The following is a 14101-nucleotide window of genomic DNA, read 5'->3' as shown; positions in this document are numbered from 1 at the left end:
ACACGGAGGCTGACTTCTAAAACAGTTTTTTATCAAACATTTGACTCTTCACACAGAAACTTTTCAACTGGTTTCACTCTGATTTCTGATGAGTTTCACAACTTTAGAAATGTAGAAATGTGTTGAAACCCTGAAAGGTCACATGACTGGGATATTGTGAATTATTCTTACTATATATCACTGAAGGCGGGTTATATACAAGGATTTAATATGAACATTGGATTTTACGTTCAAACACTTTATTTACTTTAGAAAGACCTCCTCGTGTGCACGCACGGGCACGCGCAGGACTCCCCGCTCGCTACGTGCTAGTCCTGAACTCTGATTGGCCAATGGGTGTTCCTCCCTGAGGGAGGGTCCGATGCGCATGCGCAGGAGCGGGGGGAGGAGGCGCGTGTTTGAGTTTGAGTTGAGAGTCCGACTGAGGAAACATTGATAACGTTTATATTCCACTAACAGAAGAGTCTGCGGACACACCGGCAGGAAGCCTCGCTCCTAACCGGCCAAGGAGCCTCATCGCCGGCATGAAGGTGGAGTTCGCCCCGCTGAACATTCCGCTGCGGAGGAGGCTGCAGACCGCCGCCACGCTGCAGTGGGTCTTCTCCTTCCTGGCTCTAGGTAACGCGTACCTGTGTGACGTTACGTTCTCACGTCGGGGACACAGGTCAAAGTTCAGCTGCTTTCAGCTCTAAGGAGAAAGGGAAGCTTCAACCAATCAGATGTTATAGTTTCAAATTAGAGTAACAGCTCGTGGGTGCCTCCGCAAACAGGTGATCAAACCTAATTAAGGGGAAAGTGGATTTGAGCTCAGCTATATTTAATGATATTAATTTTGTTTTGTATATCCCGAAATAGCAAATTACAAAATATCCTCAGAGGGCTTTACACTGTAAAACGTGACAAAACTCCCGAAAAATGAAAACCCTTCCATGGGAAAAAAGAGGTAGAAACCTTTAGAGAGACAGAGGAGGAACCCTCTTACCAGGATGGACAGACTGCAGGATGTCATGTGTACAGAATGAAGAATGGAGAAGATGTACAATACATTCAATTCCTGCAACAGAGATGATTCAAATAATTGCGAGTTGTAAGCCAAGTGTACAGCAGGACCACTGCAGGGACAAACCCCATCAGATGGAACCTCCCTCAGGAGTCTTAAAGCGTGATTCTCTGTAGTGACCAGCAGGGGGCCATAGAAGTCTATGACAAAATGACTCTACTTCTCTCTTGATTTATTCTCTCAGTAAACATTGTAAACATGCGTTTATGGTCTCAGTCTCTAGTTTAAGTTTTCTTCAATACATCATGATGTTCTTATTTTATTTACAGGTCTCTAATAGACCATATAGCAGAGGATGCTTTAAGGCGGGTCTACACGTGGATTGACAGCACTAGCGAGGTATACAATGTCTCTGTGGCCCCCGCAGTCTTTATACGGTCACTTCCTGTTCACTGGTTGCAGCTCATGGGGTAAAATGTATGTCCTGAGGTGTAGAAGCTGAGCCACAGCCTCCCTACATTCAGTAAACCTAACCCTTTGGCCTCGATGACTTGTATGTCGTCAAATCTGTTTCCTACTTGCAAGTGTTAAAAATGTCCTGTTCAATGATTTTACTACGATGTCAAGTAAGACTTTTTTCACATTGACTCTTCGTCTACGGAGTGCTGAAAACAGCCGAGCAGCTCATCTTGGACTCATAACTCCACGCCACCAGCTGAGCGACAGCTGGCTGGTGACCTTTGAACCAGAGGTCCCAACTGTTAGGGTTGAATATTTGAAATAGCCCAAGGGCCGGACGGGTCGCCCTGCACTGAAGTGCTGGAACTCCAACATATATTTACAGACAACTGATGCCAGTAAGATATCCGCCTGCTGTGATTGGTTCATGTTGGTCACATGACTTACAGTCTACGCTGCAACGTTTTTAAAGTTTAACTCATCCTGGAAAGCCTCCAGCTTATTTAAGTGGTGAAGAATACACAGATACTCATTGACCCGATCAATAACATGGGTTGAAACCCCTGAATCCCCTAAAACGCCAGACACACCTTTTTAGACTCTACCTCGACTAAAACACTAGCAAAGCGTAGCACTAACAAATGATAGCACTTAAATTGTACTTATAATGGCACTTTTCTATAACATGTTTTGAAACTGCTTATTTGATGAAAAATGTACTTTCTTGTTACTTGTTCTTCTGAGTTTGCATCTATGTGGAAATGCACTTGTTGTACGTCGCTTTGGATAAAAGCGTCAGCTAAATGACATGTGATGTAAAGTAATGTAATATGCTGTCTGTCTGATCACCTGTCTCTCAGCTCAGTGCTGTCTTGCTGTCTTCGTGCTCTTGGCTCTCTCTGATTGGTGGATTGTGGCCCTGCTGTATGCTGGTTGGCTGTGGCTGGACTGGGACACGCCCACCTGCGGGGGTCGGAGGTCACAGTGGGTCAGGAGCTGGAGCGTCTGGGACTTCTTTAGGGACTACTTCCCTGTGACGGTGAGCTAAGGATTATTGATCTGATCGATAAACCTGATCAATTATTACTGTGGTGATTGATTATTGATTTTTGTCTCCAGCTGGTTAAAACGGTTGATCTGGATCCAAAGAAAAACTACATCTTCGGATTCCATCCACATGGTGTGAAACTGTCTATATCTCTGTATGTCTCTGTCTACCTGTCTGTCTGGTAGCTATGTTGAACTGTCTGTCTACCTGTCTGTCTCAGGTGTGCTGGTAGCAGGTGCGTTTGGGAACTTTTGTACGGAGGCCACAGGGTTCTCTCGTCTGTTTCCTGGACTCAGGTCTCACCTGCTGATGCTGCCGTTTTGGTTCAGAGTTCCTCTCTTCAGAGACTACATTATGTGTGGAGGTAAACACCTGTCTCTCTCTTCATGGGGACCAGAACCAGGTTCTGAAGGAGGTTTTGAGGACCTTCTGGTCAATGAGTAAACACTGTGTTGCAGGTCAGACCAAGAGGAGGCAGAAAGCTGCTCTCTGATTGGCTGATGGTCAGAGCAGCGTCATATATCATTGATCTTCAAGTGATGACACTCTGATAACTTCTTCTCGGGTGGAGTTCCCTGTGTCATGTTACACCTAGTGGACAGACTGTGGAACTGCATGGATCACATGAGGATGAACCAAATCCTGTCTGTCTTTATGAACCTGTCTGTCTCTCAGGCCTGGTGTCTGTCTTTATGAACCTGTCTGTCTCTCAAGCCTGGTGTCTGTCTTTATGAACCTGTCTGTCTCGGGCCTGGTGTCTGTCTTTATGAACCTGTCTGTCTCGGGCCTGGTGTCTGTCTTTATGAACCTGTCTGTCTCTCAGGCCTGGTGTCTGTCTTTATGAACCTGTCTGTCTCTCAGGCCTGGTGTCTGTCCTGAAGAACCTGTCTGTCTCTCAGGCCTGGTGTCTGTCTTTATGAACCTGTCTGTCTCTCAGGCCTGGTGTCTGTCTTTATGAACCTGTCTGTCTCTCAGGCCTGGTGTCAAGCTGTAAATCCAGCCTGTCTTTATGAACCTGTCTGTCTCTCAGGCCTGGTGTCAAGCTGTAAATCCAGCCTGTCTTTATGAACCTGTCTGTCTCTCAGGCCTGGTGTCAAGCTGTAAATCCAGCCTGTCTTTATGAACCTGTCTGTCTCTCAGGCCTGGTGTCTGTCTTTATGAACCTGTCTGTCTCTCAGGCCTGGTGTCAAGCTGTAAATCCAGCCTGTCTTTATGAACCTGTCTGTCTCTCAGGCCTGGTGTCTGTCTTTATGAACCTGTCTGTCTCTCAGGCCTGGTGTCAAGCTGTAAATCCAGCCTGTCTTTATGAACCTGTCTGTCTCTCAGGCCTGGTGTCAAGCTGTAAATCCAGCCTGTCTTTATGAACCTGTCTGTCTCTCAGGCCTGGTGTCTGTCTTTATGAACCTGTCTGTCTCTCAGGCCTGGTGTCAAGCTGTAAATCCAGCCTGTCTTTATGAACCTGTCTGTCTCTCAGGCCTGGTGTCAAGCTGTAAATCCAGCCTGTCTCACCTCGTCAGTCGACCTGGCGGAGGTAACGTTGCTGTCATCGCAGTGGGCGGAGCTCCAGAGGCTCTGGACGCTCGACCAGGAGCTCTAACACTTCAGGTTTATCATGAAATCCTCATCACATGACTTTTTATGACATGTCTGTTTGTCATGTAAGTATTCCAGAAAGAGACAGACAAACGGACAACATGTAACGTTGGTATAGTTTGTTACCATAGCAATATTGGAGACCATAGTAACCACAGTAATGTCACCAAATGCGATTGGTTTCTGTTTCAGGTTCTCAACAGAAAGGGATTCGTCAAAATGGCTCTCAAACACGGGTGGGTGGAGCTTGTGAGAGGGCGTGTCCCTGAGGGGTGGATCTCCAAACATTACAGTGTGTGTGTGTGTGTGTGTGTGTGTGTGTGTGTGTGTGCGCTGTAGAGCTCAGCTGGTTCCAGTCTTTTCTTTCGGAGAAAACGAGTTGTTTGATCAGATGGAGAATCCTTCCGGGTCCCCTCTGAGGAAGCTGCAGGTCAGAGGTCACACGTTCATTTGTTTCCCTGTGAAATATTTAAAACCATCATCAGTCATCTATCATCATAAGTTGTCCTGTGCTCACAGAATCTGTTGCAAAGCATCATGGGAGTAGCGATACCTCTGTTTCACGCCAGAGGAGTTTTCCAGTACAGCTTTGGACTGATACCCTACAGGAAGCCCATCCACACCGTCGGTATGACATCACTGGTGTATTAGGAACAGAAAGTGGTATCTTCCTCCGTCTCATCAACACACTCTTTGTTTCAGTGGGGAAGCCCATCGCGGTGGTCCAGACTCCGAGTCCCAGCAGCGAGGACATCGAGACGCTTCATAGACTTTACATGCAGAATCTCACAGAGCTTTTTGAACAGCACAAACACAACTATGGTGTTAGTGACGAACAGCACCTGACCTTCATATGACCTTTAAACAAAGCACATGACGTCCTCATTACCTTTATATAAAACCTTAATATGAACACCACCGTCATGACTGTGTGTGTGTGTGTGTGTGTGTGTATATATATACATAGGCGTAATTTATGTCTAATGATGTGACAGATGTCATACAGATGTCTGTTGTGACATTACAACAAAGATCCAGTTATTTGAGTGGGATATGATTCCATTAAGTACTAATGTGGGTGGGGTTTCTAACAGGAAGTATTGACGCAACAACAGATGTTTATATTTACATGAAATCAATAAACATATTACAACCATGAGAACACCTTTGTACCTGGTGATGAAGGTGATGATTCTGAGCTAATTGATGGGTGGAGAAAAGAGGTGATGAGAAGGTTGGGGTGATGCCTCGTCTCCTCAAAGGTAACGTGGAGGTAGATGTGTTGGAGGTGTTGGGGGTGATGTATGGAAGTTAAACTGATAGACTTTAATGTTTAAAGAAAAAAGTCTGATTTAAATAGTACGATATTTAATAAAACGGTTGAACGTGTTAATCTTCATCATCATCTTCATCCCTCTGTCATCACAGCGCAGGCGCCTCTCTTTGGACGCGCACGCGTTTTGCTCGCTCCAGGCTCGTTCACGCGCCGGTAGCGTCGTCTCAGTGAGCTTCAGTACGCGCGCAGTTTAGTGCGGAGGAAGAAGAGTCTTTGTTCAGAGAAGAAGAAGAAGCGTTCTGTAGTTGATGTTCAAATAACTGGAGAAGAATCACATCCGTAGAAGTCGGAGTTCATAACTTTTTTTCTCTGCAAACTGCGCGCGCGCCCACGGCCTGCGGCTGTACTGCGCATGCGCTCTCTACAGCTGTTTGGCTTTTTTTCTTCTCCGATGTATAATGGACCGATTGTGTCACCGGACACGGCCGTGACGTCACCGCAGCGGAGGGAGGCGCGCGGCCGCTGGACGAGCTCATAACCAGGAGAGGCGGGAACGCGCTTCAGCTCGATACATGAACGTGAGTATTTGTTTACAAGATGACATCAGAGAGGTCGGTGTTTGTCGGACATCAAAACTAAATTCATACTTTTTAGATGTTGTTAATATGACGTTGACTGTGGAGACACCGTTTTGTGTGAGTGTGTGTGTGTGTGCACAGATCTGTTTGTGTAGGTCATAGAGTTTGATGAAAGAATAATAGTGTATAAACTTAATCTAAATGTAGTGGAGGTTCTATTTATGATTCTGTGTCATCTGAAATACACAGACTGAGTGTGTCTTTCAGATCTGAAATCCTGCAGAACCTGAACTGAGCATGCATGCGCGCACACACACACACACACATGTTAATCCAGGTTGTGCAACAGGCAGCAGGATGAAGCAACAGCAACAGAATGACTCAGAAAACCAGAAGTAAAGAAGAAAAGTAAGAAGAGAGAGAGACAGACGGGATGTGGGGTGAGACAATCACTGACCATAAGAAGAGAGAGACAGACTGGATGTGGGGTGAGACAATCACTGACCATAAGAAGAGAGAGACAGACTGGATGTGGGGTGAGACAATCACTGACCATAAGAAGAGAGAGACAGACTGGATGTGGGGTGAGACGATCACTGACCATAAGAAGAGAGAGATAGACGGGATGTGGGGTTAGACAATCACTGACCATAAGAAGAGAGAGAGACGGGATGTGGGGTGAGACGATCACTGACCATAAGAAGAGAGAGATAGACGGGATGTGGGGTGAGACGATCACTGACCATAAGAAGAGAGAGATAGACTGGATGTGGGGTGAGACGATCACTGACCATAAGAAGAGAGAGATAGACGGGATGTGGGGTTAGACAATCACTGACGATAAGAAGAGAGAGATAGACGGGATGTGGGGTTAGACAATCACTGACCATAAGAAGAGAGAGACAGACTGGATGTGGGGTGAGACGATCACTGACCATAAGAAGAGAGAGAGACTGGATGTGGGGTGAGACGATCACTGACCATAAGAAGAGAGAGATAGACGGGATGTGGGGTGAGACGATCACTGACCATAAGAAGAGAGATAGACTGGATGTGGGGTGAGACAATCACTGACCATAAGAAGAGAGAGACAGACTGGATGTGGGGTGAGACAATCACTGACCATAAGAAGAGAGAGACAGACTGGATGTGGGGTGAGACGATCACTGACCATAAGAAGAGAGAGATAGAGGGGATGTGGGGTTAGACAATCACTGACCATAAGAAGAGAGAGAGACGGGATGTGGGGTGAGACGATCACTGACCATAAGAAGAGAGATAGACGGGATGTGGGGTGAGACGATCACTGACCATAAGAAGAGAGAGACAGACTGGATGTGGGGTGAGACAATCACTGACCATAAGAAGAGAGAGACGGGATGTGGAGTGAGACGATCACTGACCATAAGAAGAGAGAGACAGACGGGATGTGGGGTGAGACAGTGTTGTTTAACCTGCTAGTGCTGATTCTTTGTGTTTCAGTGATCCTGAGTGTGGGAGCCTGTCTGTGAGGGAGGATGAGTGGTGGTAAAAAGAGGAGTGGCTTCCAAATCACGAGCGTGACTTCAGACAGCGTCGTCCTGACCGTTCTCCAATCAGCAGCTGCCTTTTGCAGCCCTCAAGGAAGCTCCTCCCAGCCCACCACCCCCTCTCTGAAGAGGAAATACATCTCCCATGATGCCTTTGGGCAGGGGGTGGGGTCTTCCTCCAGGTTCAGGGTGGTGAGGCTGGCGGTGGGAGGGGCCTGTGATGGTGGGCGGGGCGAGCCATATCGCCGCGGGCGATGGACTTGCACAGAATTTACAGAGCATCTAGAAGGGGCGGGGTTTAGGCGGGTGATGGACTCTATGAGACATGCCCACTCGCTGGAATCCTTGGAGATCATTGGCCGAGACATAGACAGGGGCGGAGTCCATTCCCATTACACCGACCACCTTTCTGCTCAGCCAATCAAAGGAAAGGAAGAAGCAAGTCTAATACAGCTGAGTGAGCCATCTTCACCAACACACCAAGAACCAATCATCCGGCTCCTGGACTGGAAAGAGCCAATGGGAGCTCAGGGTTCTGACTCCAATCCTGCATCTCCCTTGACCCGCCCCCGAAACATCCTTCCCCCGCTGCGATTGGACGTTGACTCTCCCGGCCGGGTAATCATTATAATAATAAATTGAATCTGTATAGCGCTTTATAATAGTCTCAAAGACGCTTAAAGACCTGTTTTTATTGGCAGAAGTGAGCCACTGTGCGTCTTATTACCCGCTCATCTTTCTGTCTTTCTGTGCCAGTCTGTCTTCAAACTGTCTCACTCTCAACCAAGCTCCCCCCCCGCTGGAGCGTACCATCCCCCTTTGACCCCTGCTCGAACGCCAGCAATCTTCAGTCTGGACCAAGCCATCTTCAGCCTGCCGGGGGACGCAAGGTGTGTGTATATTTATGTTAACATATATACGTTTATAATTTCGTTAGATGAAATCCAGCATTGAGAGTGGGGTGTTGAGCGATAATGTTCACATTGACCTGAGCCTCCCATATCACTGCGCACTCAAAGTAACGGGTTAGATTTTGCGCGACCGTTTCACATTTCAGCTTCTAGCTCAGTGACCACCAGCGAAAAAAGACCGTAAATTCCACAAATGATGAGAGTTTCGGGCAACACGAGCTTTCACAACCGGACTTAAGGTGACATCATGAGTGATGTGAATGAATGAGACCTTGCATGGAGATCCAATGCTGTTTACATGTTCAGGGACTATTTTTACTACTGACATGCAATACACAACGTTACACTTACTATTTACTTACTATTTATAATGTCGCTGGTAATATACATATATATATATACACACACACACATATACATGTTTTCATATACACATACATACATACTAGGGCTGTCAACATAAACTTGTTAATCCATGCGATTAATGTGGCTGAGATGAATGCGACAAACTATTTTAACATAGTTAACGAATTTTGTTTACTTCCGGTTAACCGGAAGTTGTCCGCGTAAACAAAACGGCCCGCTAGCTGCAGTCAGTTCATCAAGATGGGGAGAGCTTTTTGCTTTGGAAGTAAAACAAACTAGAGTCGTGACATACAGCGGAGAACCGTGCAGAGGAATTACTACATGTGTCAAACAGAAGTGGTGTGAGAAGCAAACGGACCACTTTGAGAACTGCTAGGCTAAGCTAGCTGCTAAGCTAAGCTAGCTGCTAGGCTGCCTCCATCTCAACATCTAATGTTACCCTGCGCGGCACACAGTCTGCCGAGGACACCATTGTGTCCCTAAAAGACTGTGGTTTGAAAACGTCCTGCTAAATGTGGGGACATTGTTGGCACAAACACGGCCGTTAAATGAGAGCAAAGTACACAAGGACAGCAGGAAGAGTCGCTAGATCAACATGTTCCACCTGTTGGAATTCTGTCTCCAAGATGATCAAATGTGTGTAGTTTTGTGTTAAAAATATTAAACAACAGCGTCTAAAATACAAACTTTCTAAAGTGATTACTCATTACTTTTAAGATTTAGTCTTTAGAAGAAAAATTCAATTCAATTCATTTTAATTTGTATAGCCCAAAAATCACAAATTACAAATTAGCCTCAGAGGGCTTTACAGTCTGTACACATGCAACATCCTCTGTCCTGAAACCCTCACATCGGCACAGGAAAAACTCCCCAAAATATGAAAAAACCCTTCAATGGGGAAAAAAAGCGAACATTGTAACTAATTGGACTAATGCATTTCAAAATGTGCTATTATTTGGTTAATTTTATTGACAGCCCTAATATATACACATGCATGTACATATATACATACATATTGAAGCAATTAGGCACTCAACGCTGTATTTTATCTTCAATAATGTAATGTCCCGGCATTTAGCAGGACGTTTTCAAACCACGTCTTTTAGGGACACAGTGGTGGTCCTCTGTAGGTTCCTTCTGTTTGACACGTGACCTCTGCAGTTTGTTTTACTTCCAATGCAAAAAGCTCTCTCCATCTAACTGACTGCAGCACTTGGCAGCAGCACTTGGCAGTTTGGGGGGTCAGGGGTCAACACAGGAAACTGCATTCAAATGTTTCAGCCACAATAATCTCATGGACTACCGCGTTAACTTTAATGCTCTAACATATTTAAGTATATATATATGTATGTAAGATATACTGTATATACATATGATAAATGTACGATATATATATTGGTAAGATATATATACATATATGGGTATATTCACTCACTGGTCACTTTATGAGGTGACGGAGAACTTTAGATTGCATTAGAAAACTTTATTAATCCCCAGTGGGGAAACTTATTTGCCACCAAGTAGAGAAATTAGGCATCCTAAGTCGCTCGCTGAATGAGATTCTGAGTTCATTTAAAACACTGTGTAATGGATGGCCTTCAAAAGAAATTATGTTTTTATCTCGGCCCGGGCCAGCGCGCACCGTTGGACCTGTCAAAACCAATGCAATAGCCCCTAACCCTGAAACGCACTGAATTACATGACATGTCGTTTAGCTGACGCTTTTATCCAAAGCGACTTACACAGTAAGTGCATTTCAGCCATAAGGAAACAAACTCAGAAAAACCACAAGAAAGTGCAATTTAATCAATAAAGCAGATTTTTCAACTTAGATAAGAGCCATTATAAGTACAGTTTAAGTGCCACCATCTAGGAGCAGGACAGCAAAGAGTGGAGATCTAGTCGAGTGTTTTGCTCTCAGTGAGGGAGGAACAAGCAGCTTGATGTTGGGATGGAGGGTTTCACCAGGTCCTGGATGGAGACTGGACCCCATCCATTCACAGCACGGTAAAAGTAAGAACTTGGTTAGAAGATGGGGGGGTGAAAGAGGCACACGATGGTGAAGTCGGTGAAACAATAGTAATAGAAGATGGGTTTGAGAAAGAAGAAGCGTATTGGTAAAAAACGTAACATTTGACTCAGTGTGAGGAACTCATGGATGAATGAAGCCTTGTGTTAAGACTTATTATGAGTGGTCGGGAGCAGAATTTCACTGAAGTGTTTTTATTGGCTGTGGCAGTGAGTGGGCGGCGGCTGGAATGAGACAGCAGCAAATCAAAGAACACAGAGGGCATGTCTATGTCTGAACATGATGTTCCTCACTCGTCAATATCTGGACGTCCTGAGACGGCTGTGGCTGATTGGAGTGGTTAAGTCCTAAGGATGGACCTGTGTGCTCACAGAGGAACAGCCAAACAAGAACAGTCGTGATGGAGGTTGGAGGAGACCATAACGAAGAATGAGGAATAATAACAATGGACCCTAAACTGGAATTATTTCCTGTTTCCCGATTGCCTTTGAACCCGATCCTAATTGGCTAATCTGAGCTGTGATTGGTTCGCTGTAGCTGAGCTCTGATTGCACGGTCATGTTTGTGGGTGGGCTGTGATTCTTTAGAGATGTATGGTGGTGCAAATGAGATGGTTTCTGGGCGATGGCAGCCTTCGTCTACCCTCACTGACTCCGCTCCCCGTCCTCGTCATCAGCGGCGTCCTCTGTCAACCCCGCCTCTCCCGCTCAGGACTCTGCAGCTTGTTGCTAAGCAACCCGAGATGACCGTTGTGTTACGTGATCACAAGAAGACCAAAGGTCAGGTTTCAGGTGTCAGGGAGTCCTGGCCGGGTGCCGGGCCAACGACCTTCAAACCCAAATCCAAGAGGAGTCAGAGAACGCCGGCTCCATCCACCTTGGGTGGGTCAATTGCGGAGGCCTTGTCTAAAGATTCCATCCAACCACGCCCTCACGTGACCATGGGGGCTCTGCTCCCCGCTGCCCCACACCCTCATTGGTTAGTCCCTGTTAGAGCGCCGCTCAGTGGGCAGAGCGCTGAAGCCATTATGATGTCACATCTTCTGCTCTGCCACAGGTAGCCATGGTAACCAGGTGTGCCCAGATTCACTTGGAGGTCAATGTTAATGAAAAAGTGATTCAAATAACAAAATAGTAGTATTATACGGCTTTGTGTGTGCATTAGTACTTCGAACCAGTACTTTCTTCATCTGTGTGTATTAGTACTTTAAGATAGTAGTCCACGTGTGTACATTAGTACTTTTAGCTAGTACTCTCTCCCACCAGTCTTTGTTTCACCTGTCTCTCTCTCTGTGTGTCATAGCAGCTCCGGCAGCAGTCTGATTGCCATCGACAACAAAATCGAGGCAGCAATGGTGAGATAAATTCCGTAGTTTCACCAACATTATAGAGTATTATTGTATATACAGTGTATTTACACTACGCTGCTATATATATATATATATGTATGTAAAACTATATATTATAACTAAATATATGAATACGTAATTATTATAAACATACAATAACTCAATAGGTGCGTTACTTAATGTTACATATATTATATATATATATATATCATAAAGAAATTATTAAAATAAATATATTCTACGAAATATATCCTAAATATCCTATGTATACAATATTAATAATATATTTATATATTTATATATATAGAGAATATATAACTTACATAAATATTATATATGTAAGTTATATATTTACCGTATATACATAATATATAATATAATAATATGGCAGCAGTGGTATTATTGTTATCATAATGTGTGTTTGGTGTGTGTAGGACCTGGTTAAGAGTCACCTGATGCTGGCGGTCAGAGAGGAGGTGGAGCTTCTCAGGGAACAAATCAGAGAGCTGCAAGAAAATAACCTACAGCTGGAGAGAGAAAACCAAATCCTGAGAAGACTTACACACAATGTACACAACACACACAACCCCTAACACACACTAACACACGTACAGAATAAATATAATATACAGAATCCAAACAGCACCTAACTCACAGTATGCACACAATAAACAACACACACATTGTACATAATACACATCATGTAACACACAATATACACAAAATACATGCATCATCTAATACAACATACAGAATATACATACCACACTGACCTGAGAGTGTTGTCGTGGTAATGAGTGGAACAAGCTAATAATCAGATGAATGACGATCCTGGTAACCATGACATCAGATGATGATGATGATGATGATAGAGTGTAGAATCTAATAAATTTACAAAGTCTTAACTACAGATCTTGCGTTGTTCTTTATGCTCCAGACCAAAGATGTTCTATAAGGAACAGTTCTGCCCTTTGTCCATAGATCCAGGAGACCACATGTTGTATACCAGTTTACCCCAGTTTGTTGTACCACTCTCTTTACACTAGCTTGTACGGCATACAGGAGGTACACATTGTACAGTAGGCACACGGCGTGCGACTCTGCTGTCCCGTTCCCGTCTGCTCCTTTAACGCGGCGAAGGACGCAGTTCTCCAGGCGGCAATTTGTAGTACACATCGGCGTATCGCAAGTTATTCTGGATAGAGGCAGGTGAGCTGTCTGCGGTGGAAGTGGGAGTTCACTTTTAAATGTAATAGAATTCACTTGAATATCTACGAATAGAAATGTTATAATATATACCATCGCATGTTGTGATGTGACAATGTTGTGTTTTAAATACAATTAGCAGTTTCCTGCCTCTTGCGTCCCTGGGTTAGCTTCACTTGTTGCCTTGTTGTGTCGTCCACTGTGATTGTCTTTCGTATCCTGATGGTTTCCACCATGGTCTCCAATCACCTGCACCTTCCCGGTGTATTTAAGCCATGTGTATCTCTTGTCCTTTGTCGACTTAGCAGACTCGCTTTTGGAGTTCGGATGCGACTACCTGGATGTGAGGAGCGCATTTTGGCAGCGGAGGACCAGTTTTGCTTTTGGTCCTAAGAGCTACCAAAAAGCTCGCCTCAACACCAGGAGGAGGTGACCGAACAAAGGGAAGCAGCGCACCCTCCCATTCTGTCTCCCCGTTCCTGCTCCCCGACCACTGGAGATCCGCCAGCCTGTCTGCAAGAGTTCCCCCGGGTGCCTGACCTTTGTCCCCTGGTCAAACCTCGTCTTTGGGTTTGCAGGATTTAAGAGTTGTGCAATTTCCAGAACTATAGAACCACATTTCCACACTGAAAAAATGAAGGGGTTTGAAAGTTGAAATTATGAGATAAATTCATAATTATGAGATGAGACATGCGCAGGTTTCTTCTGGTTCGGTAAAGTTGGGAAGATATTCAGATTCAGACTTCAGACATTTAGAA

The 14101-nt window shown here is 45.0% G+C and overlaps 2 protein-coding genes across 7 annotated transcripts; both read left to right on the top strand.

Moving 5' to 3' along the window:
• On the top strand, positions 1-5262 carry mogat3a (monoacylglycerol O-acyltransferase 3a). Its single transcript, XM_062564913.1, has 9 exons — positions 1-618; positions 2320-2498; positions 2579-2639; positions 2728-2871; positions 3982-4112; positions 4293-4336; positions 4440-4530; positions 4620-4728; positions 4803-5262. Exons 1-9 carry the CDS (start codon positions 525-527, stop codon positions 4955-4957), a joined length of 1008 nt encoding a protein of 335 aa, XP_062420897.1. The 5' UTR covers positions 1-524; the 3' UTR covers positions 4958-5262.
• Positions 5263-5392: 130 nt separating this feature from the next.
• On the top strand, positions 5393-12851 carry LOC119223655 (TSC22 domain family protein 4-like). 6 transcript variants are annotated; one of them, XM_037481038.2, is made up of 5 exons: positions 5393-5954; positions 7437-8101; positions 8240-8373; positions 12092-12143; positions 12572-12851. In XM_037481038.2, the coding sequence occupies exons 2-5, from the start codon at positions 7472-7474 to the stop codon at positions 12728-12730; spliced, it is 975 nt and encodes a 324-aa protein (XP_037336935.1). In that variant the 5' UTR covers positions 5393-5954; positions 7437-7471; the 3' UTR covers positions 12731-12851. The 6 variants fall into 6 exon arrangements, with proteins under 6 accessions (XP_037336935.1, XP_062421025.1, XP_062421011.1 ...); XM_062565041.1 differs by lacking the exon at positions 5393-5954 and adding an exon at positions 5964-6362; XM_062565027.1 differs by lacking the exon at positions 5393-5954 and adding an exon at positions 5964-6394.
• The last annotated feature ends 1250 nt before the right edge of the window (positions 12852-14101 follow it).

Source organism: Pungitius pungitius, chromosome 1, assembly GCF_949316345.1.
Source record: "Pungitius pungitius chromosome 1, fPunPun2.1, whole genome shotgun sequence".
In the NCBI taxonomy this organism is placed as follows: domain Eukaryota; kingdom Metazoa; phylum Chordata; class Actinopteri; order Perciformes; family Gasterosteidae; genus Pungitius; species Pungitius pungitius.
This window is presented reverse-complemented; position numbering and strand designations above follow the sequence as displayed.

Excerpts from the sequence above, each read along its gene's own strand:
- mogat3a (XM_062564913.1), top strand. The coding sequence starts at position 525 with ATGAAGGTGGAGTTCGCCCCGCTGAACATTCCGCTGCGGAGGAGGCTG. Across the intron at positions 2,640-2,727 it reads CTTCGGATTCCATCCACATG|GTGTGCTGGTAGCAGGTGCG; the intron begins GTGTGAAACTGT and ends TGTCTGTCTCAG. Across the intron at positions 4,337-4,439 it reads AAAATGGCTCTCAAACACGG|AGCTCAGCTGGTTCCAGTCT; the intron begins GTGGGTGGAGCT and ends TGTGCGCTGTAG.
- LOC119223655 (XM_037481038.2), top strand. The coding sequence starts at position 7,472 with ATGAGTGGTGGTAAAAAGAGGAGTGGCTTCCAAATCACGAGCGTGACT. Across the intron at positions 8,374-12,091 it reads AGCCTGCCGGGGGACGCAAG|CAGCTCCGGCAGCAGTCTGA; the intron begins GTGTGTGTATAT and ends TGTGTGTCATAG. Across the intron at positions 12,144-12,571 it reads ACAAAATCGAGGCAGCAATG|GACCTGGTTAAGAGTCACCT; the intron begins GTGAGATAAATT and ends TGGTGTGTGTAG.